A 24092-nucleotide genomic window follows, 5' to 3' on the forward strand; every position below is an offset into this window, starting at 1 on the left:
CCTCCTCCTCCTCCTCACCCTCCTCCTCACCCCCCTCCTCACCCTCACCCTCCGATGCCCCTGGGCCGTGCCGTCTTCAGATGGGCCGACGAGCCTCTCGGCAAGGGCCGCGATCCGGGACCCCCGAGCCGTGTGCCGGGTGCGGCGGGAGAGGGTGGCAGGGTTGGCTGGGTTTGCCCTTCTCCCCCTGGCGTGTGCGCGGCTGGTCTGGGGACGGCCGTGGGAAAGCACTCTCTGCGGGGAAAAGCCCGCTCAGAAAAGCTTTGATTTTCTCGAGATGTCTGGTAAGGAAAAAAGCTACACGGCAACGTGAACTAACTGGAAAATAAGTGAACAAAGATTATTTACAGCACAGGAGACAGCCCTCGAAAAAATTTTAAAAATGAAACATTGGGTTCAGACCAAAGTCACACGAAAGAACAGTGATGTGTGGTGGAGAAGGCTTGACCGTGCAGTTCCTGTCACTGATGTGCCTTCCTTTGCTGGAATGTAGTTGTCTTTACAGGGTTTGGTCCCTGCCATTTGCAGAAGCGGGCAGCGTTTGGCACGCGGGGCTTCTGGTGGGTTGTGCCTCCGCGATGCCCAGGGCTCCCCTCTGGTCGCCCCCGCCCCTCCCCGGCCTTGGTGCAGCCACTTCCCTGCAAAGCAAGAGTCTGGGGGGTGGTTGGCGAGGAGAAAGCCTGGGAAAGGCGGGGACCCAGGCCTTCTTGAGGCGGGTGGCAGCCATTAGCTCAGAGCCGCGGCCCACCGCCTTCAGGACACAAGGCCCCCGGGGTGCGGCTGGAGCCCCTGCAGCACCCAGGCCTGCGGAGCTTGGCTGGGCCCCCTCCCGCCCCTGCCCCTGGAGAAGGTTCTGAGGAGGCGCTGACCCACCCCCCGCTGCGGCCACTCCCCTGCGTTGGCTACCCCACCCTCCCCCAGCTGTTGGAGACGCTCTTGGAAATCCTTCAAACTCTGACCGGCCCGGAGCCTGGCGAGGTCCACATGGGAGTCAGTTCAACTGCTCGGTTCTGCTTCTCGTGCAAAGCACCCCGGCTGCTCCATCTTGGGGTCCCAGCCCCCAGATGGTGCCCAGGCCACCGTCAGGTTTGTGTGTGGCCATCGGCCTGCAGGGGCCGTGTGGCGGATGCACAGAGCGTCCAGCGTGGCGGCCAGGGGGCCTGTGTCGGGAAGGTTCTGCGAGGGGCCTTGCTACAGTGGGAGGGAGGCCGCTCCTCGGCGGTCTGCGCATCCTCCCTTCTGGCTTAGCCCCCGCAGCCCTGGGCACCGCCGTGATGCCCAGTCCCTCTGCCGCCACGGCCACTCGTGGAGGCAGGGGACGGACCCTGTTGCCCGCGTGTGTCCCGCGGCTGGGACAGGGGAGCCTTTGTTCGGCTGAGCGCCCGCCGGGACCATACCAGCATTCCCGAGGGCCGGCCCGCGCCCTCCAGGAAGGACAGGGCCGTCCTTGCTTGTTGAAAACTGGAACGTCGGCTAATGAGGAGCCGTTGAGAGACAGGGGGGCCCGTCCCGGGCAGAGCTCACCACAGTGGGCCTCTCGTCTCCCCGAGGTGCCGTGGCGGCCGGGTGGAGACCACGGCTCCCAGCCTCCTGCTCACAGGACGTGGCCGGATGCCGGGCCCTGGGCGGTCGTGTTTTCCCTTCCCTCCTCACCATTTAGCTGTGTCTTCTTGTGAAGGGCAGTCAGAGGCGGTGTTCAGCTCACTGTGTCTCCTGGGGACGCCTGCAGAGTCAGCTCCCCAGGAAGGCGGGCTGGCCTGGGGACTCAGCGGCTCCTGGCTGGACTCGGGTTCGGTCCTATCGCGTGGCCTTGTGGGGCCTGGCTCCTGCCTGTGCCCATCTCGGCGCCACTGCAAGCGACCCACTAAGGCCTTGGGGCCAGGCACCACACAGGGTCCGGGTGAGACGCTGCCGCCTCCCCTTGTGGGCTGGGTTGACGACGGCCACGCGGGTGCCTCTGGGGCGCTCGAGCAGACTGTCGGTGCATCCCCGCCCCCCCTGTGCTGGGCCTTCCCGGCAGGGCCGCGCTCACACCGGCTGCAGGCCTGGGGGTCCACGTCCCGACACATTCAGGAGACGCCCGCACGCAGGTCTCAGGGCAGGCAGGTTGTTGGGGGCAGGCCCAGCCACCAGTCGAGCTCGGGCTGCCGCAGCCTCTGCCTCGTGGGTTCAGAAGGCAGGACGTGCCTGGGAGGATGGAGGACCCGGGGGCGGCCACGCTGCAGCCACTCCCCTCTGGGCAGAGGCCCGCGGCCCCCGCAGCATTGGCATAGGAGGCTGAGGCTCCGCCTCTGGAGGCCCCACCCTTCCAGTGCAGCGTATGCGGGTTTGATCCCGGGTCGGGGAACTAAAATCCCACGTGCTGCAGGGCAACTAAGGCTGTGCACCATGACAGAGATTCCACATTTCGCATCTGAGACCCAGCGCAGCCACATAAAGAACCAGTGCCCAGGCTGTGGGTCACCCAGCAGCCAGCGCCTCTAGCCCGCCCAGGCGTCTCCTGCCCTGCCCAGGCCGCGGGACTGGGGCTGTGACTTGGATGCACTTCTTCACATCTTTTCTTCTTCTCTGTTGAACACGTGATTTTTCCTGATTATAAAAGCAGTGTATATACTTAGTGGGAAAAATACAGAAAAGAGTATTGGGAGAAATTGACCATAATTCTATCGATCACTTTTATATGAACTCCCTTTAATTCACTTTCCTGTGTTATAAGCTATATATTTGTATATGGTGGACATCACTCTGTTTAATTTTACTTAATAAGTCAGTATTTCTGATGCATGGAGCACCAGTTTCACAAATATATCCTGTATCTTTGAAAGCACTTAGCTTGTTGCCATTTCACTGTTTCTTACTATTATCATTATGTTGTTTTCTTTCTTAAATTTTCCCAAGCGCTTTCCGTGAGGCCTGAGGCACTCCATCTCCACAGCACCTCACACTGCCGGGAAGGGCACAGCCCTCTCTGAGCACCCTCGGCATGCCAGTCTGGCCCAGGTTCTGGCCGGTCGTGTTCTTTTTTTTTTGACTGTTTATGTGGCTGCGCTGGGTCTCAGTTGTGATGCGAGGGGTCTTTATTATCACGCATGGACTTTGATCTGAGTTCCCCGACCAGGGATCAAACTCGCATCCCCTGCATCGGAAGGTGGGTTCTGAACCACTGGACCACCAGGGAGGTCCCAAGGCCGCTTGTCTGTGGACCCCGCTTTGGAGAGCGGTGTTATGTGTCGCCTCTTTCAACTGCAGTGGAAGTGCATGCTTGTGAAAGCTTTACACACTGTCCCCTAAAGCTGAGAGTCAAGTTCCCTAAGATTCTGCTCCCCAGAACGAACCAGTGCTAAGAGCATGTGCACATCTGTTTGATGTATGTGCGCACACACACACCCACACACATGTGCACCCGTGTACATACACACAAGCACACACGCACAGGCATACACAGGACACACGCACGTAGGCACGCACACACAGGTACACACACACCCACACACACGTGCACCCGTGTACACACACACAAGCACACATGCACAGGCATACACAGGACACACGCACGTAGGCACGCACACACAGGTACACACACACCCACACACATGTGCACCCGTGTACACACGCACAGGCATACACAGGACATACACACATAGGTGCGCGCACACAGGTACACATAGGCACATGCATGCATGCACACACGCAGACACACGTACACGCAAGAACACACATACACAGACACACACGCATGCACACACATGCGCGTGCACGCACATGCAGACACACACGCACGCACGCACCCACGCACGCCCCCGGGAGTAAAGGCCCTGTGGTCCCCGTGGCCCCTGGCTGTGGCCGTGTTCTGTGACGCACTGGGTCTGGTCCAGAGGAGGCAGGCGCGGCCCCGCCACGTCCCCCAGGACGGGCTCCCTGGCCGCCCACGGCCCTCCGTGAGCGCCTCCTCAGGGCTGGTCCGGCTTTCTGGACCGGTTGGCCCGTGTGCAGTCACGTGGTCCCGGGGTCGGAGGCCCCGCGGGGGACGAGGCGCGCCCGGGCCGCCCGGGGCTGGGTGCAGAGGAGCGGCCGGCCTCCCTCAGCGTGCGGTGCCATCATTCTCCCTGCGTGACGCTCGACAGCAGGGAGCTGGCCAGCTTGTTTCATCTCTTCTCAAGGGAACGTTAAATTTATAACCAGCCCCGACCTTCCCTGTAGCCCGTGCTCATCCTCTGCTCCCTGGATTGATGTGTGGCACCGCTGTTTCATTAAACAACATACAGGAATAATTAGTTCGGCAACGATGCCTCAGAACAAAAGCCCTTGATTTAGTTTGACTTTATAAGTTTCTCTCTTTTGATGTGCAGAGCACATCTGGGGTCTCAAAGAGCGCAGAAAGGAAAATAGACGACGTCTAGTCAGGCTGGGGCTCTGGCTTTCCCGAGCACAGCCAGTAACCCTTTGGTCCCGGGCCCCGGCGGCCCGCATGAGCCCGGCAGACCAACAGGTCCCGCGCTCCCCCGCCTGGCGGCCTGGCCTTGCCTCCAGCCCCACCTCCCGCATCCAGAGCCTCCTTCCATTCCTTCCCTCACTCCGCAAGCACCGTGGCGGGGCCCAGGGTGTGCGGTGCCCCTCGAGTGCTCTGGGGGCTGCGGGTGAGCAAGGCCCTGGCCCTGTCTATCCTGCCCTCGGGTTCTGTCCCCGCGGACTGCCCGGGGGTCTTCCGACCTCCCCCCCCCAGCTCCTCTGGCCAGCGGGTGAGGCTGCAGCCTTGCCTGACCCCCTGGGCCCTGCAGGACTCTGCGCTCACTGACGCCCCACCCCCTGCCCCGCCTGTGCCCCTCTTCCTCAAGGCCCCCCGCAAACAAGTCCCTGCCAGCTGGGCACCACGGCGCCGCCCTCGAGCCCTGCGTCCTTGCCGCCCCAGGAGAGCCCCTGGCACGCAATGCCGGGAGGGAGTGACCGTCGGTGCTGGAAGCGCGGGGGCAGGGGCTTATGTCCTGGCGTCTGGCCTCCTCGTACCCCTAAGAGGGCCGGGCACACCACAGGCTCCGCACATGGGGGTCTGGCCTGTGTGCTGCCTGGCCCAGCCGTCCGGGTGCGTGGGGACCCCTGCTGCCCAGGACCACGTGAGCCGAGGCGGCCAGGAGCCTCGCGGGCTCGCGTTTACAGTGGGCGCCCTGGCAGTGGTGGTGCCGTCCTTGCAGAGGAGTTTTGGACCAAATCCATGCAGATTCTGTTCCAGCTGGCTTTCGGAGCCACGGGGGCAGATTAAGTGGCTCTCTCTCTGGCTTTCGGTTTCTAGGGAACCAGGTCTGGGACAGGCAGACAGCGGGCTCCCTGAGCGCCTGTCACGCGCCCTTCACCCCTTGCTGCTCCAGCCGTGCCCCCCTGGCCCTCTCACCCAGGACACAGAAGGACGCACCTGCTCTCGGCAAGGCCCGGTGGGAGCGCCGGGGCCGCCCTTGCCTCCCCGGCTGGACGTCTGGCGCCTGCCTGTGGGCCGCAGACCCCCAGGGCCCGCCCTGCCAGTGCCTGCACAGCCCCTCACTCTCGCCTGGCCTGGGGGGTTGTGACACGCCCCAGCCCCGTGTCCTGGCCAGGCCCTGGGCCTCGGCCTGCCTGCCTCAAAGCCCCTGCTCACTCCGCTGCTCACGGGGAGGCCCCTGGGCTGACCACACACCTCTCCCGCCTCGGGGACACGTTTCCGCCCTCAGGTCCCGTCAGCCCACCGCCCGGCTGCCCGGTCCCCACCCGTCCGCGACCCCTGCCCCGTGGCTCCGGCCCCTGACCCTCAAGGCCATGGCGTCCGCCAGCGGGAAGGGGCCACTCCCCGTGCTGGCTGCATCGCCGGGGACAGCAGGCTTCAGGAGGCTCTCCTGTAATCTCTCTATCCACACGGCCCTCATTTTAATTTGCAAAATTGAACCCAGATCGAGAGCAGTAAAGCCAGAAGACGGTAAATATTCATGCCTCGGTGAGCGAGGGTGGCTCCATTACCGTCGAGAGATTGGGAGAATTACCTCGGGGATTATGTATATTCATGGGCCGATTTTTATTTGCGATATAACGTGACTGCCCCTGGCCTGTGTGTCACCCGGTCCGCCCCAAACAGACTTTGCGCAAAGCTCCCACTCTTAAGCCCCTAGAAGTCCTCTCGAGTGGATCAACCTCTCCCAGCTTCCTAGGAGACGGGCGGGAATAGTGACGCCCCGCACCCAGCCGGGGGCGGCCACGCGTCCTGTCCGCCCCGCAGGGCGTGGTGCGATTCTCCACGAGGAGACGAGTTCTGTTCCCGCAGCCGTCTGCCCACCCCCCGCCCCGGGCTGCAGGACCGGGCCTGGCCTGTGCCGTGCGCCTGGAGCTGGGGAAGTGCTCCCAGGTCAGCACCCAGCAAGGCCGGTCGATGGCGGCCTGTCCCGCGGGGCGCCCAGCTCTGTCGGTGCGGCCGGGTGGGAGCACCCGCGGGGGATTGGGCGGAGCCAGGCCTCGGTAAGGTGTCTGGCTGCCGCAGGCCTCTCCCAGGCAGCTCAGAGCCGGGCAGGATCATCTGGCTGCTGCCCACCACCTGCCCTCAGATGGAAAGCTTTTCATGCTACGCCGGCAGAGCTGAGCGGCTGTGATGCAGCCTGCAGGGCCTGGGAGCCCGAGCCGGTGGCCGTCCGGCCTTCTGTGGAGACATTTGCAGCCCCCGGTCCTTGAGCTTCAGGAGATGTTGGCCCTGGAGCCCCGCGTCGGGCTGAGCCCCGCCCTCACGTCCTCTCGCGATTTCATTGTCACGGCAACCCCGGTGAAGCCGGGGTGCACATCTCCTTTCTGCTGATGACACAGTATTAACAGTAATTGTGTTCATGGCTCATCTTTACTAAAGGGTTCCTAGCTTTTGATGCCACGTGAATGGCTCTGCACGGATTGCCCGGGGTAATCCCCCCAACTGCCCGGGGAGGCAGGTGCGATTTCCACCTGAGGAAGAGGAGAGGGCAAGCCCTGGGTGCCCAGTGTCACGGGCTGGCTCGAGGGAGCCGATCCGGGAGGTCTGACCGCAGAGCCTGCACCGCTGGGTCCCTTGCCTCAAGTGCAAGTTCATGAAGCAGCTTTGCCCCCAGCGCTGTGCCAGCCCCCTTCTGTGGGCAGGACACACAGGATCCCGTGTCTTCCGGGAGGCCCGGCCCAAGAGCTTCCCCGGCAGGGTCTGCGTCCTGGCCCCACCACTGCCGTCGGGAAGCCTTGGGCCCCATCTGCCCCCTCTCCATGGGGGTCTGTGTGAGAGCTGAGTGGGCTGTCCGCCAGCTTGTTGGAACACTGCCCAGGGGGTACAGTCGGTGCTCCCTGAATGTCAGCCGTGGCATGGGGAGGTGACGAAGTCCCCAGGCATCTGAGCGGCCGTTGGCTAGTGCGTCAGCAGAGGATCTGCGGACCACGAGCTGCGGGCTAGAGGCCGGAGTGGGCCCTGGCCGTTGGTTTGGAGCCGCGGCGAGCGGTGCTGGGCCCCTGAGGCCGCGGGCGTGGGGGGCCCGGGGTCCACCTGCCCCGCCGCGATCACGCCTCACCTGCGCTGTGCCGCTCATGGGCCCATGCTCCCCGATGCCCAGCCGGCCCCTTGGTGGGACACGCCGCCCGACTTGCCACCCCACCCAGGGCGCTCGCTTGCTTGGCTTTCTCCCTTCCGAGTTTTTGCTTTCCGGGTTTAATCTTCGTCCATCTCACCCGCAGCTCCTGAGCTTCTCAGATAACGTGACAGAGTTCGTCTCAGCCCCACCAGCAGGCGGACGTGTTGGCCAGACGTCTGCCCTGGGGAACCTTTCGTGTCTGAGAACCCTCTCCAGATTTCCAGGCTGACCTTAGCCTAGGCTTCACCGGTGCCTTGCGAGATCGCCCAGGCGTGGAAGAGACTCTGCTGCCCAAAGCTGAGCCTCTTGGCCCCGCGGCTCCCTGGGTCCTCGGCGTCCTCCCCATGGAGGGCTTCTCACGGGCCAGGCTTGGCGGGGGAAGGTGCCTTCACGCGCGGCGGCCGATTGGCCGGCTCTGGCTGGGGTTCCGAGCCCGGCCTGGTGTCAGGAGCAGGTGAGTGCACCTGACCTTTGTCACCTGCGGCCCTGAAGCCTGCGCAGCAGCCGGATGTCGTTCTCTGTGCCCGGGCGTGCGGGGTGGCTGGCCCCCCGGGCCGGGGACTGGCAGCGCACGGCCAGTGGGTCAGCTTCCCGCAGTGGCAGTTTCCAAGAAGGCATTTAAACCCAAAACTTATTTTTATTTTAAAACAAACATGGACCTATCATGGCATCGAACACAAAATTTTCCATGAACCTTGGACGTTGGAAGCAATTCTGTGCCCCCAGCAGCCGGCGTCCTGCACGTGCCCGCCTCTGCCGTCTCCCGGTACCGCTGGGCTCTGGGGCCCATGGGCTGGCAGGCTCCCGGGCACGGTGAGCCCCGCAGCTTGCCCTGAGGGGCCCAGGAGGGAGAGGTTGCACTTTCATTTCTGAGACTCCCCCGGTCTCGTCCGAGTGGGCTCATCCTTTGAAACCCCATCATCTGCCTGGGACCCAGGCCTCCCGGTTGGTTCTCCACGGCCTGAGTGTGGCCGTGTCCCTGCTTGGGATGCTTCTCCAGGCCGAGCCCCCGTCAGAGCTGGCCCCCTTGGCTCACCTCCCAAGGATTCCTTACCCCCCAAAAAGCCCGAGGATGTCGTTAAAAACAATTAAAGCCCCAGTTGTATGGAAAACAGGAGAATCAGACATCGGGGTAATTCAATTTAAACTTTTATGGGATGACAAATGCGTGGAGGGTGGCTGGGAGGAGGAGCATGGAGCTTCCTGGCAGGCCCCTTGTCACTTTTACGGTTTTCCATTGTTGCCGGACTGGGTGGCTAAGAACCTGGGTGAGTTTGTGAGGTCGCAGTGGAGGGGCAGGGCCTCTGCTGGGCCCCGCGGTAGGAAACCCAATAACCCCCTCCCCCCACCGCCGGGTGCCCACCAGAGACAGCAGCGGGAGGGGCCAGCAGGCAGCAGGATGGCACGGCCTGCCATGGACAGCCCCCGCCCAGCGCAGGCGCCCAGAGAGCGAAGCCAGACGTGCAGGCGCGGCGACGGCCGTGGGGCCTGACGGTGCTCATCAGCGCCCGCCGGGGCCCAGGACTCTGGGCAGACCCTGAGCTGGGGCGGTGCGCACAGGCCCGGGGGCACCGAGCTCCGGGCACGCAGCCTGGCCGGGCACTCGGGCGGGGCTGTGGCTGGAGTAGACAGACGTGCCTGCAGGCAGAGCCTCCATCGGAGCCTGCACTCGGGTCCGGGGGTGCAGGTGGGTCCCCAGGCTTCTGAAGACGGCCTCCTCCTCTTAAGGGCCGTGTCTTGTTCCTGAGCAGGGGCCCCTGAGAGGAAGGTCTCCTCTCTCTCCTCCCCGGGGGCAGCTGGCTTTGGCTGAGGGCCCCGGGGACGTCTGCATGGAGCAGAGCCCACTGCTGGGCAATCAGCGCAGCCTCCTGGGACGAGGCCAGGTGGGAGGGGCCGGGCCAGCGCTGCCAGGCCTGGTTCCTGGTGGTGCCAGCACCCGGGGCTGGGGCCCAGGCCCTGAGCCAGAACAGGGAGGGGCCGGCCTGACCTCCTCGATGTCAGCTCCCTGGGAGCACGCCCGAGAGGCTGCTGGGCCTGGCCATCCGCTGTGGGGAGGAGCTTCACCTCCCCAGCAGGGACCCCCGAGGAGGCCCATCCTGGTGGGCAGCCGCAAACAGCCCGCAGTGCCGAGTGGAGGCTCTTGCCGGCGCTGCTGGGGGCAAGTGGCCACAGTGGTGGGCGATCAGGGAGACTGAGGCAGGCGTGCGCCCCACCACGGGTCTCGTGCAAGGCGGTGCTGGGGAGCACGGGGGGTGGGGGGGGATGCGCAGGAAGGGTCCCCGAGGCAGCGTGCCCACGGGTGTGGGCGTGGGTAAGAGGAGGAAGGACCGCGGCAGTCAGGAGGAGTGACTGGACAGGGCATGCGGCCCGCCGGCCGCAGTGTGAGCTGGTAGGCGAATCTGGAGGCGTGTGCATGCAGAGGCATCTCCCAACGTGGACAGACGTCCACCCAGGGCAAGGGGACGAGTCGTCGAGTGGGCCAGCGGCAGGCCCAGCCCTGTACACTCACACACACCCGTGTGTGCCTCGCGGGGTGCTCGAGGCTGTGAACACCCCTGGTGGGGCACGGGAAGACTTGGTGGAGGTTGCTCCAGGGCGGCCGGGCCGGGCACAGGCCTCGGGGCCTTTCACCCCATGCTGAGACCCAGGATGGGCGGCGGCTCAGACGGGTCAGTCCTGGGAGGGAGCACAGGCAGTGGGCACCTTGCTTGGCCCCTGCGCCTTTCTGAATGGTTCGTTCTTCTAGAATACACATGGGTGGGAACCGACCCCCGGGGCCCATCCACTGCCCCCACAGCCCAGGCCGCCCCCTCCCCAGCGGCGTCCCGAGTGTGGCTTTTTGTGCAAGACGCATCTAATGCACTCGGCCGGGGACGTCTTATCTGTGCCCGGCCCAGCTCACAGGAGAGGGAGAAATAAGAGCAGCCAAATTGAAACCTTATTAAACCAAATTGGTTAGGTCTGATGGAGCCAAACCTAGACGGATCTTTAAAAGCTTATTTCATTTTTCCCTCCGGTCTGAGCCTCTTTGAATTGCAGTAACTGATCCTGGTGTAAGCTTATTAGTGCCGACCTTGTGTGTCTCTTTTCTCCCGACTTACATTTCATTAAGTGGTGATGCAGTCGCAGGGCCCTGACCCTCGCCTTGGGCACAGCCAGGAGCTTCCAGACTCATTAGTGGGCGAAAACGGATAACAGGGGTCCAATCTCATTACGGCCGGTGCCATCATTACAGCAACCTCTGCCCATCAGAGGCGCGGCTCAGCCCCTGCTCTCTGGCATCTGTTGACTCTGGAGGGTGTCAGGGACCCCGCGCGCTGATCCTTTGCAGTGTGCTGTGGTGGGTCTGGCTCCTCTGTCCTCCGCTGCAGAAACAGCACCGCCAGAGAGCTGGGTCAGGGGCCGCGGTGCTCGTGGACTCTCTTGGGGTTCATGTGTGTGGTGTGATGGGAGAGGGGGCTTCCAGACGGACTGATCGGGTGCCCCGGCACATGCCTTTCCCCCGGGCCTCGATCCCGGTTCTGTGAAGTGTGGTCGCCGTAGCCACCTGGGGGTGGTTGGGCGGACGGTGAGGACCAGCTCGTCACTCGACAGGTGTCCCGCAGACGCCGTGTCTCCCCTCTGCCCTCACCGCCGCTGGCTGGGTGTCCGATCCTGCAAGCTGGTGCCATGCAGGGCAGAGACGCACGCCTTAGGACCCCGCCTTGGGCCACTTCCTGCCGGTGTTCAGCGGCCTTAGAAAGCACCCCGGTCACTGTGAGCCCAGCCTCCCGCCGAGGGCCACAGATGCCAGAAACCACGGTGCAGAGGCTCAGAAGCTGGAGAGAGCCCCTGAGTGTGTGGGGCCAGGCAGACAGGTGTCTGTTTGCTGTCCCACTAGCCCGTCCCAGACCCCACGGAGGGAGGACCCATCCCACTGGGGCCCTGCTGGCCAGAGAGGGACGCCGAGGTAGCTGAGGGGTCAGGTCTGAAGTCAGCCAGGCTGGCCATCAGGAGGCGCTGCTGACCTCAGCCGGGGCAGGGGAGGGGGCTGGGCCCTGCCTCCAGCTCCAGAGCCTTCTTCCTGGGTTCATGGGGGGGTGTCCACCCCACGGCCCCCGGCACCGCTCCAGGTCAGCTGGTTGGGTGGTCTGAGGTCAGGCCGGGCGCCAGGCCTGCCTCGAGGTCCTGGAGCTGATCAGCCCAAGTCTCAGCCTGTTTGCCTTGTGACCTTGGAGACATCAAAAACCTCTGTTTCCTCATCCATAAAATTGAATGGAAAAATATTGACCTGCCTCGTAGGGTTTTATGAAGAATAACTGACCCAGAGGATGGTAAGACTTGTGTATTAATCAGAAAGGGCCAAACTGCTTAGCCGGCATGAACTTGAGTTTGAAAAAGTGTTGGCTTGCTTGATGGTATTCCTCCTCCCCTCCCCGCGGAAGCTTCAGCTGCCAGGGAGACAGGCCGAGGCGCTGCAGGCAGCTGGCCCTCCCGGGAGCCGCGCCGGGGGCCTTCCTGCCCCAGGAGACGGCACCCCGCCCCCCGCCGCCCCCTTCTCCCATCTCTGCGGCTGTCACGGGTCCTTCTGCGTGTTGTGGGCGCGTCCCCCTGTGGAGGCTCAGGTCCCCCCACGCACACGGTGTGGCAGTCACGCTGCAGGGACGGGACCCTGCGGAGGGCGGTGAGCTCATCGCGGGGCTGGGGAGGGCCCGCGGGGCGGCTGGGCAGGGCTGGTGTAAGGTGACACCCTGCGGTCACGCGGTCACCCCGCGCCGCATTCCTGGAAGGCCGCGTCCCGGCGCCCGCGCGGACCGTTCCGGGTGCCTCGTGTCTCTGTCTGATTGATCTTGACGGTGGCTTTTGACACCGTGCCTCTCACTTTCTCTGCCCCCTGACCTCCTGGTTAGGTGGTTAATGCTCTTTAAACAAACACTGGCGTTTCAGGCTCTGCAGGGAAGGACCGGGCTCCTGTGGCTCACGCCAGCCCAGCACCCCACAACGGGGAGGAAACGGGGGTTCCACACCCCGACCTCGGAGACCGGGTGCCCGCAGCCTAGCGGTCGGTGTTGCCCCATGTGAGGGTGCTGGTGCTGGGTTCCTGTTCCCCTGCTGGTCTGAGCGGAGGTCCTGTGACTGTCTCATCACCCCGATGTGGGTCTCTGCGGAGACGCTGCTCACGCTGTGCACGTCTGTGGGGCCTTTTCTGTGCCTGCTCCTGATTTAGCCGCCTTGGGCACAGAAGTGTGCTGCTGGGGTGGGTGTGTGACGGTTTGTGAACAGGTGAGACCCGTCGCCCCTGGTGGCTTCCAGCTGCGCCCCACTCCTCACCCCGGCTGCAGCCCCCCACCACCTCTACACCTCCAGGCGCCCTGGTTTTGAGTGGACTTTCTGTGGCCCCCACGCAGCTGTCTCTTGTGATCAGGGTGTCAGCTCAGACACGGCCTCCGCAGAGGTCTTCCCTGACTGCTGCCCCCACGCAACTGGACGCCCCCAGCCCCCAGCCCGAGGCCCCAGCATCATGCGGCGTCGTTTCCTCCAAGCAGGGCCTGAGCGACGCGCAGACTGTGGGCGTCAGTCACACGTACCTACACACAGGACACCACGTGCCTGTTCTGTTGATGCTCACAGGCGGCGTCGCTGTGAACGCACCCCGAGTGCTGTTTCTGGATGCTGCGTTCATGCGAACACAGCTGGCCCTGTCCCCACACCCGGGACAGCGCCCAGCACGTGGCGGCCCCGGGCCCGAGTGCCTGGTGAGCGAGGAGCAGTGCAGCCCGCAGGCTGGCGGCGGGCGGGTCCGAGTGGGCGGGGCGGCACAGCGGGCGGCGTAGCCGGGAGGCGCTGGGGCAGCGCTCTGCCCATGGGGGTCTGGGCAGCCGTGTTTGTCCTGCACTTTTGAGGCAGCCGGGCAAGGCCAGGCAGGTGAGGGAGGCAAGGCTAGACCGAGGGCTGGGGAAGAAAGTGCAGGACGGAGCCTGGGTGGGTGGCGAGAGGGGACCCCGGTGGTGCAGTCAGGCTGCAGTGACCACTGCCCACAGCCAGGCCCGGGCACCCCATGGACCTGCTCCGTGTGGGAGCATCTGATCGGGAGCCCATGGCTGCTGGCAGCCCTGGGACACGGACCGCTCTCCTGGGCCCCCCGCCCCGAGGCGCAGACTCAGCGCCCCCTCTCTTGCTCCGCCCAGGTGGTGAGGAAAGTGAAGTCCATGCAGATGTTCCACACGCCCGTCAGCTCGGCCGTGCAGGGGGACCGGCTCGGCATCTGCGTCACCCAGTTCGACCCCAAGCTGCTGGAGCGTGGCCTGGTGTGTGCCCCCGAGTCCCTGCACACGGTCCACGCGGCCCTCATCTCCGTGGAGAAGATCCCCTACTTCCGGGGGCCCCTACAGACCAAGGCCAAGTTCCACATCACCGTGGGCCACGAGACAGTCATGGGCCGGGTGATGTTCTTCAGCCCCGCGCCCGACAGCCTCGACCGTGAGCCCGTGCTGGACTCCTTCGACTTCTCCCGCGAGTACCTCTTCCAGGAGCAGTACCTGTGCCCGGGCCCGGCCACGGCTGAGGCCGAGGAGAAGGCGGGCCAGGCCTCAGCGGGCCACGGCCCCCGGCAGCAGTGGGCCCTGGTGGAGTTCGAGAAGCCCGTCACCTGCCCGCGGCTCTGCCTAGTGATTGGCTCCAGGCTGGACGCCGACATCCATGCCAACACGTGCCGGCTGGCCTTCCACGGCGTCCTGCTGCACGGGCTGGAGGACAAGAGCTACGCGGAGAGCGCCCTGCCCGCGCTGCGGGTGTACAAGCTGAAGCAGAGGCACGGCGTCGTGGAGCGGGTGAGCACACCTTCCTGCCTGCGCCTGCGGCCCGCAGCCGGGGAGCTGGGGCCACGTCCTCCGGCTCGGCCGGTGCAGCTGCTCAGCGCGGGCGGGCGGCTCCTTGGGTGGCCCCCCACCATCAGCTGTCCCCGCAGCCCCACCTGGGAGCCCCCGCCCGCTGGGCCGTGAGCAGATGTGCGTGCGGGCCTCCCTGTCCCTGTGGCTCCCTGGCGTCGGCTCCGGGGGCCAGGGATGGGGGTAAGGGGTGGCCTGGGACCCGACCAGTGTCCACAGGCTCAGAGCCGCACGCTGAGACCCGGCACCAGGGAACTCGGGCTCCCGTGGGGTCTGCCCGAGGCCTCCGCAGGCCCCTTGGTCCTGACCCCCGAGTGGCAGAGGAGGCTTGGCCATCCTGGTGCAGCCCTGAGTGTGTGCAGACACGGGCGATGGGCGGGGTGTGCAGGGCCCTGGAGCCCGTGACTGCAGGCCCTGTGGCCTCGTCTCCGACCCCCGTGCCTCATCCCCTGCTTGCCCCCAGCCCTGACCCCCAGGGGCCTTGGCGCACCACCACCTGTGTGCCCCCACACCGCCCTGGGTGCCCCACACTGGAAGGCGTGGTGTTGTCTTCACCCTGGCTGCCTGCAGACCAGTTTCAGTGAGAGTTGGCACGGCAGGGCGTTGGCGAGTCTCTCTCCCTCAGGTTCCTTGCTGGAGAAACGGGGGGCTGTGCACCCCAGCCCTCAGGGCCGCGGGCGGGGGGCCGCCGTGTGGGCAGTGCCGGCCTGAGCGCCAGGCCCCGTCTGCCGTCTTGGACTTCCCTCCTGGTGCAGCTGCCCGGGTCCCCAGCTGGCACCTCTCTCTCCACCCTGCCGGGGTCAGCCTGGGTGTGCCGGCCCCCTGGGCCTGGCCCCTGCTGGCGCCGGACGGGCAGGGCCTGCGGGCTGGGCAGAGGAGCCTGCGGCATTGGCCCAACCAAGTGTGGACGCGCAGACGCCACCGGGCACACTGGCCAGCTTTGAAGTCTGGGCGGCTCTGCCACGGCTCCCGGCTCGCCCCGCTCCACTGCTGATGGCTTGCTAATTTTGCCGGGGCCCCAGGGAGCATGCCGGCCTGGGCGCAGGTGGCCTGAGACCGCCTCTGGCCAGCGCGGGCTCTTTGCTGTCCGGCAGTGCTGCCCGCGGCCCCCTGGCCCCACCTGGCTCCCAGGCCGCTCGTGGAAATGGAGACTCTTCGTGGAGCCACAGCTGAGCTGAGCCCCCCTCGGGGAAATCTGATGGCCGCCCGCGAGTGCCAGCCCCGCCCAGCGCCTAGGTCTCTCCTGCCTTCCCCGTGGCGTCTTAACAGCCTGCGCCTCTTGGCTCCCTTTTGAAAATGGTTTTTTCTGTGTAGACAGAGGGTCGGGGCGGCTGGCCACGGGGGAAAGTGCTGGCTCTGGATCCGATGTCCCGAGCAGGCGCTGGCCTGACCCGGCTGTGGACCAGTCACCCCCGCCCCCAGCCCAGAAGCTGTGGCCTCTCTAACAGAGCTGGTGGAAAGCTGGTGAGGCCCCGCGTGGGAGGGCCTGGCCTGAGAGGTGAACCCGGCCCATGCGCGGTGCCCAGCAAGTGTCCACCCGCATTTCGTCCTGGGGCGTGGCGCCCTGGTGCCCCTTCGCCCACTCGGCGCCCAGGGACGGGGACAGTCAGGGAGGCAGGGCCCGTGAGCTGGGGCCGTGGACACCAGGCCTGTCCCTGCTGGTCAGCGCCCTGGGTGCTCATCAGGCCTTGGTCTTGAGGAGTGGGCCTGGGCATCCAGTTAGTGGGCGTTTGGGCCGGAGCCGAGCCCCCGAGGCCCCTGGAAGTCGCCCGACAGTGAGGTGACCTGAGGGCCAGTCTCCAGCCCTGGGTTTGCCCGGGGGGGGGGCGGGAGGTTACGTGGGGCCAGTCGCCCCCAGAGACCCTGTGTCTTCCTTACAACCCCCTCGCCAGGGACACGCATGTCCTGTGCCCCCAGGAGGGGTGCTGAGCCCGGGGAAGGGCCTGGCTGCCCCGCCCGCCCTGGGGGAAGGCTCAGACGTGGCAGCGTGTTCCTTAGGCTGGAAAGGATGGACGAGCCCGGACGCCTTCGTCCGGGGACCTGGGCGCTGCCGATCCTGGTGGCTCTGAGGGCCCGCTGGTGGCAGGGGTCTCCCTGGGGGCCCTCCCAGTGCGCGTCCTCTTTGGGCTGGGCACTTCACCCTTCTGGCCCCAGGCCATCAGAGGAGCGCCCGCCCCTGCGCCCACTGCAGCCCCCAGCTTCAGCTTCTGCCAGCCGAGGTTCTGGCCCCTGGGTGGTTGTCTGGCTATCAGGTCTCCCCTGTTCTGGCCGACACCAGCACCCCCTCCTGATAGTAGCCCTTCCGGAAGAAGCCCCCGAGGCTCAGCAAAACCCCAGGCACAGGCTGCAGGGCCTGGGGAGGCGGACCAGGCCCCATTCCCGCAGCCGCCCCCTGTCCCGGCTCCCGTCCTCCGGTTGGAGTGAGAACAGTCGCCTCAGGACTTGGGCAAGTCCCAGGCCGCGCCGCAGAGCCGGCCCGGAGACACACACGTGCGTGACAGTGTGATTACGTGTGCTGCCAGCCAAGCCCCACTCGGGGGCCGGGGCAGAGGGCACGCGCCCGGGTGGACCCCACGTGAGGCTCCCTGCACTCGGGGAGCGGCCCGCGGCCGCGGGGCTGACCAGCCAAGCGGGTCCTTGGTGGACGCTGCGGCCCCCTGGAGCTGTCTCAGTGCCGAGGCTCAGCGCGGTCCCCGCCCAACATCCCTGGGCGGACTGACAGGGAAGCCGGCCTCCCCGTGGGACGGGCTGGTGTCTGATCCCTGAGCTTACCTGCCACCTGCAGGAGGCCTCACCGTCTGGCCCCAGGGGTCAGTGAACGCCATTCCTGCAACAGAGGTTTGCTGGGACCCACGGCCACACCCCGTCGCTGCTGGAGGCTGTGTTCCAGGTGCTGGGGGCTGCCCTGGCCCCTTGGGGCTCCCGGCGGGCACCTGTCCCCGCTGTCGCCCCGCTCCGCATCCGCAAGCCGCTCGGACTCTGTCCCTGGGCTCTGGAAAGCCCTTGCAGACAAGTGCCCGCGGGCCCGCGGGGCTCTGGGGGCCCCCCTCTGGCCAGCAGCCTTAGCAGCAAGGCCAAGCTTGGGACCGGCCCCTGGGAGGGGGACGCGCACGGCTGGTCCAGACCCACGGGTCCGTTTGGCTGTTGTCCTGGCCCTGCTGGCTGACCGGGCCCCCGTGAGGCTGGGACAGGGCTTCACGCAGGCCCTTCCATGGGGGCTGCAGCCGGGGGCCTGCAGAGGCAACAGGCACCCTCGCCTTCCGAGGCTGGTGACACTTGCTCACCCAGACTCCCCAGTTCTGGGGTCGGAGCAGCCGCTCTGTGCAGTCCACGCGCCGCGGGCCCAGGACACCCTCACACAGCCTTGCCGGCTGCCACGCGGAGGGCAGGGCCAGGTCTGCGAGCGCGAGGCTACGGAGCAGTTCCCGTGGGGGTGAGGCTGATGGCTCTCCGCGTGGCCCGTGGCCCGTCCACCCGTCACCGGGGGAGGCGGGGCGCACATGCCTGGTATCTGGCTGGTGAATCTAGCAGGGTAGGGTGTGTTTTTCTGAAAGGTTTTTAGGGTAAATGGGGCAGTTCCTGCTTTTCAGAGCAGCCCACCCGGGTCCTTGGCCAAATCTTGGCATCGTGGGCAGAAGTGCGATGTTCCTGAGCCTGGCTCGCGGGGCCCCAGGAGGTCCCCGCTGACCGCACGGCCCGCCTCTGTGTGCTGTCCAGGCCGTGCCCGGGGCCCAGGGGCGGGAGGGGGCCTCCCTGGCACTCCAAGGCCCGGTAGAGCTGGTGCTTACACACACACACACACACACCCCTTCCCCCTTCTCTGCAGAGGCTGTGGCGTGGAGCCGGCAGGGGGCCTGGGGCTGGGAGGTCGCCGGAGCGCGAGCGGGGTGGGCTCGGGAGTGAATTGCACTCCCTTGGCCTTCCTGAGGAGCTGTCGGCTCCAGGACGGGCGGGCGGGATGGCTGTGGGCGCCCGTCAGCTCTGCGTGTCCCTGCGGGTGGTGGGGCAGGGGGCCGATCGTCAGCGGTGACGCGGGCTGAGCGCATGTGTGCGTGGCGGCCGGCCCTCCCCCGGCACTGACGCTCTCCCCGGGCGGGCGGTGCAGGTGCTGGACGACCACAGTGTGATCGGCCGCTCCCTGTTCAAGAAGGAGACCAACATCCAGCTCTTCGTGGGACTCAGGGTGCACCTGTCCACCGGCGAGCTGGGGGTCATCGATAGCGCCTTCGGACAGAGCGGCAAGTTCAAGGTCCACGTCCCTGGTGAGTGTGGCTCTTTCCTGACACTCGCAGGAGCGGTCACCCTGCCAGGCTCAGCCCGCGGGGCCGCGTGGCCTCTGCTCCCACCGCCCTGTGCCTGAGAGCCAGCGGGTCCTGGAGACGGCGGCTGTGGGCACCGCGTCTGGTCTGAGCGCCCAGGGCACATCTCCCGGCCTGCGCGGGGCATGGAGCGGCTCTGACCAGCAGTTCGGGGGTGACCGGCAGCTCTGGGGGCGCATGGCTCCCTGGGGTCGGGGTTGCCGCCCCATCCCTGCCTCCCGCTCGGTCTGAGGTGGGCCTGGTCCCCGTGGGGTCATGGCGCGCGTCTGCTGCCTGGGGTCCCACTGCACCGGGAGGGTGGCCTGCAGTGGCGGATGGGCCTCCCGCTGGATCCGCAGGCTGGGAAGGAAGCCGGGGAGCCCTCTGGGTGTCCCGTTCCACCCCAGGCCCAGGCGTGCTGGGCCTCACCTGGGACTGTGTGGCCCACAGGGCCAGGCTGGGTATCAGAGGCTGGGTTGCAGGTGCGAGGGAGATGCTCCTACTCGACGGGAATCAGGCCCGGGAGTCAGACTTCATGTGATGTAGTTTATGTAGAATTTACTGATGAAAGCCTGGAACGGTCTGAACTGCAGGAAACCTGTCTCTGGGCTGGGTTTGGCCATTGCGACGCGTGACTCCTGCTTGAACCTCAGGACCGACGCGGGGGCATCAGGGCCGCCTGTCCGCGGTGAGCTGTAGTGCAGGAGCCGCGCCCTGTGGGGCCGTGGACACGGCCCCCTGAGACCTTGAAGCAGGACGGGCTTGCGGGGTGGCCCCTCCCCGTGACACCCGAGGAGCTTCCCCCAAAGTCTGGGGGCTCACAGTTGAAGGGCCCGCGTTGACAAAACTGCGCCTTCCAAAGGGCCGCATCCGTCTGGAAGGCCGAGGCCCTCCCTGCGCAGGTGGTGAGGGTGGAGGACGTTGCCGGCGGTGACGAGGGCCCCCCATCCAGCTCCGCATCGCTGGCACCCGGTGACCCTCCCCGGATTCCAGGTGGTACCTCCGAGGGACCCAGAGCCTGGCCGTGGGGTCAGCCCGGGGTGGGGGCCTGGGGGCACCAGAGGCAGGTGTCGACTGGATTCACGTTCTAAGCACCCCCTGGACGATGGTCTAAGCAGGCGGAGGGACGGGGGAAGGCGGAGGCCGCCGCGGCACAGGTGACCGTGTGCGGAAAGTGGAAACTCACACTGGTGCCAGGGGGTGGGGGGGCCTGGCGTCCTGGTCACGGGTGTGGCCGTGTCTCCGCAGGCTTCACACAACGGGCCTCTGGGCTGCGCCGGCCCTCTGGGTTTGAAATAAAACTGTTTTCTTTCCTGTAAGATGCGCCCTCCCCACGCACACCACCCCAGACACCGCGTCCCACCTGCACACACTGCCTGGAACGGATCCTCGGGCACCCTCAGGAGCCTGTGCTTGGGACAGCCCCTTGGGGCACCCGCCCCCCGGGGCCAGGCCCGCCTTTATGAAGCACTGCCGGCTGCGGCTGCGTGTGAGCCGGTTCCCAGCCCGGCTAGCCCGGGAGGCAGGAAGCAGGGCTCCCGCAGAGAGCAAGGGCCCGCGGTGTCAGACCCGCCCTGAAATCCTGCTGGGATTTTAGCCTTCCTGAGCCTCGGTTTCCTCATCTGTGAGATGGGTCTTTTGTGAGGGTTTTTTTCTTCCCAACTTTTTTTTTTTTCCTACTTTTTAAAATAACTTGATCCTCAGGGGAAAGTGGAAAGAAAAGCGTCCTGAACACTCACGCTCCTCAGATTTCACGCCTGTGGCGCGAGCTGAGTCGCCCCGTCCACCCCCGCCCCCCGTGCACCCAGGGCCCCTGGAAGGGCCCCTCCCGGGAGCAGGAGCCAGCAGGATGGTGCCCGGCCTGGAGCGTCACGTCCCCGGAGGAGCCCGGGGCTCCCGGGGGAGCCAGTCCCCCCACGTGGAGGGCCGTGGCCGGAGCAGGCGGGGGCAGTGTGGCCGACGTCTGACGTCGCCTTTGAAAGGACTCGGAACACGAAGTTGCACACAGCAGCATCGCCCGACCGCGTGAAAGGGAAGTCCTGCAGAGAAGAGAGAAGGAGCCGAGTGAGGACGTTGCCGCGGGAGACGGGGGCGGCTCTGGTCCTCTCTGCTTTCCTCTGGTACGCGGCGTTCACTGAACGAGCCTGGTGGGTGCGTCTGCGACTCTGGGCCAAAGACACGGAGACCACCCACCCAGCTCAGACGCCTGCACCGAGCCCGGACCTGGGCCACCCTCAGCATGTTCCCAGGGTTCCCAGGGTTCCCAGGGGGAGGCAGCCCCTGCCGCCCCCGGGCCCCACCATCGAGAGGCTGGGGAGGCAGTGAGGGTCGCGGGCTCCTCCCGCCTGGAAGGATGAGTAACCCTTTGCTGGACCGAGGGCAGGGCCCATGGGCCCCAAGCCCCACCTCTAGGGCAGCGTCGTCAGGGATGGCGGGCAGGCGGCCCTGGCTGCTGGGCAGTGCAGGGGCCAGGGGCTCGGTGAGAACCTTGGGAGGGAAGTGGGCGCACTCCAGAAGGGCGCCCCTGCGCGTCTGAGCAGAGGTGGCCAGGGTTTGCGGGGTGTGGGGTGGTGCTCAGGGAGGCTGCACACCCCCCGGGGAGCCCCCGCGACGTCCTGGCGGGCTGGAGAGCCTCTGCCCGAGGCCCGGGCAAGCCCCACCCGGCCAAACCCGGCTGCATTAGGGCAGCGGCCCTGCGGTGGAGGATCCCCGGGCGGTCAGCAGCCTCCCACCAGGCCCTGTCCCCAGCCGGCCGAGGAGACTCCAGAAAGCGGCCTGGCAGGGAGAAAAGAGGGCTGCAGGCAGGCAAGGGGGGAGCGCTGAGGCTCCAGAAAAACCCCGTGAAGGGAAACAAACCATCCCTCCCTGGCGCCTCGCCCGCAGGCCTGTGGGGCTCTGGCTCCGTCTGTGGGGACGGCAGCTCAGGGGCCCGTCCCGAGCCAGCCCCACACCCCCCTCTCCGGAGCATCCTGACCAGGGGGATGTGTCACAGAGCGCGGAGCCCTTGAGGTGCCTCTTCTCCCAGAAGAATGGCCCGCCTCCTACCTCTTTGGCCGGTGAAGCACTTCTAAGCAATTGTAAAAATTATATGAACCCCATCGAAGAACTGTTACAACAATGTTTATACCCAGTATTTGAAACAAAGACAATGATATTATAAATAATTGTAGATGATGAAGATAGGCAAGAAAAAATAACATCATTAAAAGAATTTTACAAGACGGACCGTTCACAAAGATGGATGGAGTAACACAATACGGTAAAAATATCTGCAATTAACATAAACATGGCCCCATGGACAGAAACCATCTGCTGGCCCCGCGCCCGGCCGGGTCCCTGGTCACCCCGCGGGCCGTGCCGGGGCTCCTGTGCCCAGCAGGCCGGGGCCGCTTGGGAGGCCATCCAGCAGCGCGAGAGCCGGGGCTGAGGGCTGTCCTCTCCCCATCCTGCCCCAGCCAGGGCCAGCCCCTCCGTGTCCCCACAGCGCCCGATGCTTCCTCCCAGCTGCTAGATGCAGAGCTGTGTCCCTGGGGGTCGGGGACGTGTCCGTGGCCTCTGGGGTCACTCAGGCAGCGTGTGGTCGCAGCGTCACAGGCTGGGGCAGCAGCCCGCTCCCTCCTCATCCACAGCGGACGGATGGCGCCCAGCAGAGTGGACCCCCACACCCTTTGGCCTTTAACCAGTGTTTGATGTGCTAAAAAAAAGTTTATTTTTAACCCTGGAAAATCTTTGGCCACAAAGAAGAAAAGAGACACCCCCGAAACCAGCGAGATCAGAAGAGACTCCCCCGAAACCAGCGAGATCAGAAGAGACTCCCCCGAAACCAGCGAGATCAGAAGAGACTCCCCCGAAACCAGTGAGATGCTCGAGCCCTGCCCCAGCCCGACCGGGAGCCCCCCGCCCGCGCACCCCTGCGCCCCCTCCTGCGGCCGCATCCCTGGCACAGGCGTGTTGCCGCGGTTTCTGTGGCTCCAGCCTGGGTCTCGCAGGAGGGACCCTCGTGATGCTGCGTCCCTGAGGGGTCCCCACCGACCCACCCGCCCGCCACCCATCTGAGCTCAGGTGGGCATTTCCCGGGTTCGCCTCACGGAGGACGCGGTCGGTGGGCTCCGGAGCTGCGTCCTCAGCCTGGCCTCTTGGAGGCCCAGCTCGGCCCTGTGTCAGGCTGTACGGGAAGACCAGGGCGGGGGGCAAAGGGACACCCCACCGTTTAAGCAGAGACTGGACTGCTGTTTGCTACACCCCATCTCTGCCGCAGCCCCTGCCCGTCTGTAACGGGGGTCAGAGCACCTTGGGTCCTGGGAGCGGAGGAACGCAGGGCTCTCGTGGGGGAAGTGCCGTCTCCATGTGACCCGGCCCGTGATGAAGGGCTCAGCCCCAAGCAGGGGGGTCGACCGGGCCTCCGTCCACGAGCTCAGGACGGAGCTGCCGCCAGAGCCAGCAGGGCTGCTTTGGGCACCCTGGCTGCGTGCCCTGAGGCTGGGCCGCCCGTCTCTTCCCCTGACCAGGCTCCCCCTGCTTTCCGGACCTGAAGGACAAGTCTGGCAGCCTTTGGCCTCCTGGTGGCCCTGGTCTGACCTTGAGGGAACCGTCCTCCCCGCAGCCAACTGGGGGTCGGGGCCTTGCCTGCCAAGGGCAGAGCCTACAGCCACCGGCAGGCTTGTGGCTCGGGAGGAGGGTGCGGGCCTGACCACCGCCTGGACCCAGGCTCAGGGTCCTCTCCCCACAGCCCCAGGCCCAGCCGGCAGCCCCCAGCCGGCAGGAGCTGTGCGGGCCGGAGGTCCGCCTGGAGTCTGAGCGTGTGCGTCCGCCAGTGTGTGCCCGTGTGAGTCCACGCTCCTGTGAGAGTCTGTTCCCATGAGTGTGAGTGTGCCCATGAGTGTGAGTGTGTGCCCGTGTGTGTGCCCGTGTGTGTGTCCGTGTGAGTCTGAGTGTGTGCCCGTGTGAGTGTGTGCTCGTGAGTGTGAGTGTGTCCGTGTGAGTCTCTGCCCATGAGTGTGAGTCTGTGCCCGTGTGAGTGAGAGTCTGTGCCCGTGAGTGTGAGTGTGTGCCCATGTGAGTGAGAGTCTGTGCCCGTGAGTGAGAGTCTGTGCCCGTGAGTGTGAGTGTGTGCCCGTGTGAGTGTGAGTGTGTGCCCGTGTGAGTGTGAGTGTGTGCCCGTGTGAGTCTGAGTGTGTGCCCGTGTGAGTGTGAGTGTGTGCCCGTGAGTGTGAGTGTGTCCGTGTGAGTCTCTGCCCGTGAGTGTGAGTCGGTGCCCATGAGTGTGTCTGTGCCCATGTGAGTGAGAGTCTGTGCCCGTGAGTGTGTGTGTGTGTCCGTGAGTGTGAGTCTGTGCC

The 24092-nt window shown here is 65.7% G+C and overlaps 1 protein-coding gene across 2 annotated transcripts in view; it reads left to right on the forward strand.

Annotated features, from left to right (window-relative positions):
• Nucleotides 1-24092, forward strand: part of EEFSEC (eukaryotic elongation factor, selenocysteine-tRNA specific) — a 111473-nt gene that overhangs the window by 78368 nt on the left and 9013 nt on the right. The window contains exons 5-6 of one of the 2 annotated variants that reach the window (XM_043442049.1): nucleotides 13760-14401; nucleotides 18564-18720. In XM_043442049.1, coding sequence (XP_043297984.1) covers nucleotides 13760-14401; nucleotides 18564-18720 — 799 coding nt within the window. The remainder of the gene's footprint in view (nucleotides 1-13759; nucleotides 14402-18563; nucleotides 18721-24092) is intronic. The other variant, XM_043442050.1, reaches the window with a different exon arrangement.

Source organism: Cervus canadensis, chromosome 22 (assembly GCF_019320065.1).
Source record: "Cervus canadensis isolate Bull #8, Minnesota chromosome 22, ASM1932006v1, whole genome shotgun sequence".
Classification (NCBI taxonomy): domain Eukaryota; kingdom Metazoa; phylum Chordata; class Mammalia; order Artiodactyla; family Cervidae; genus Cervus; species Cervus canadensis.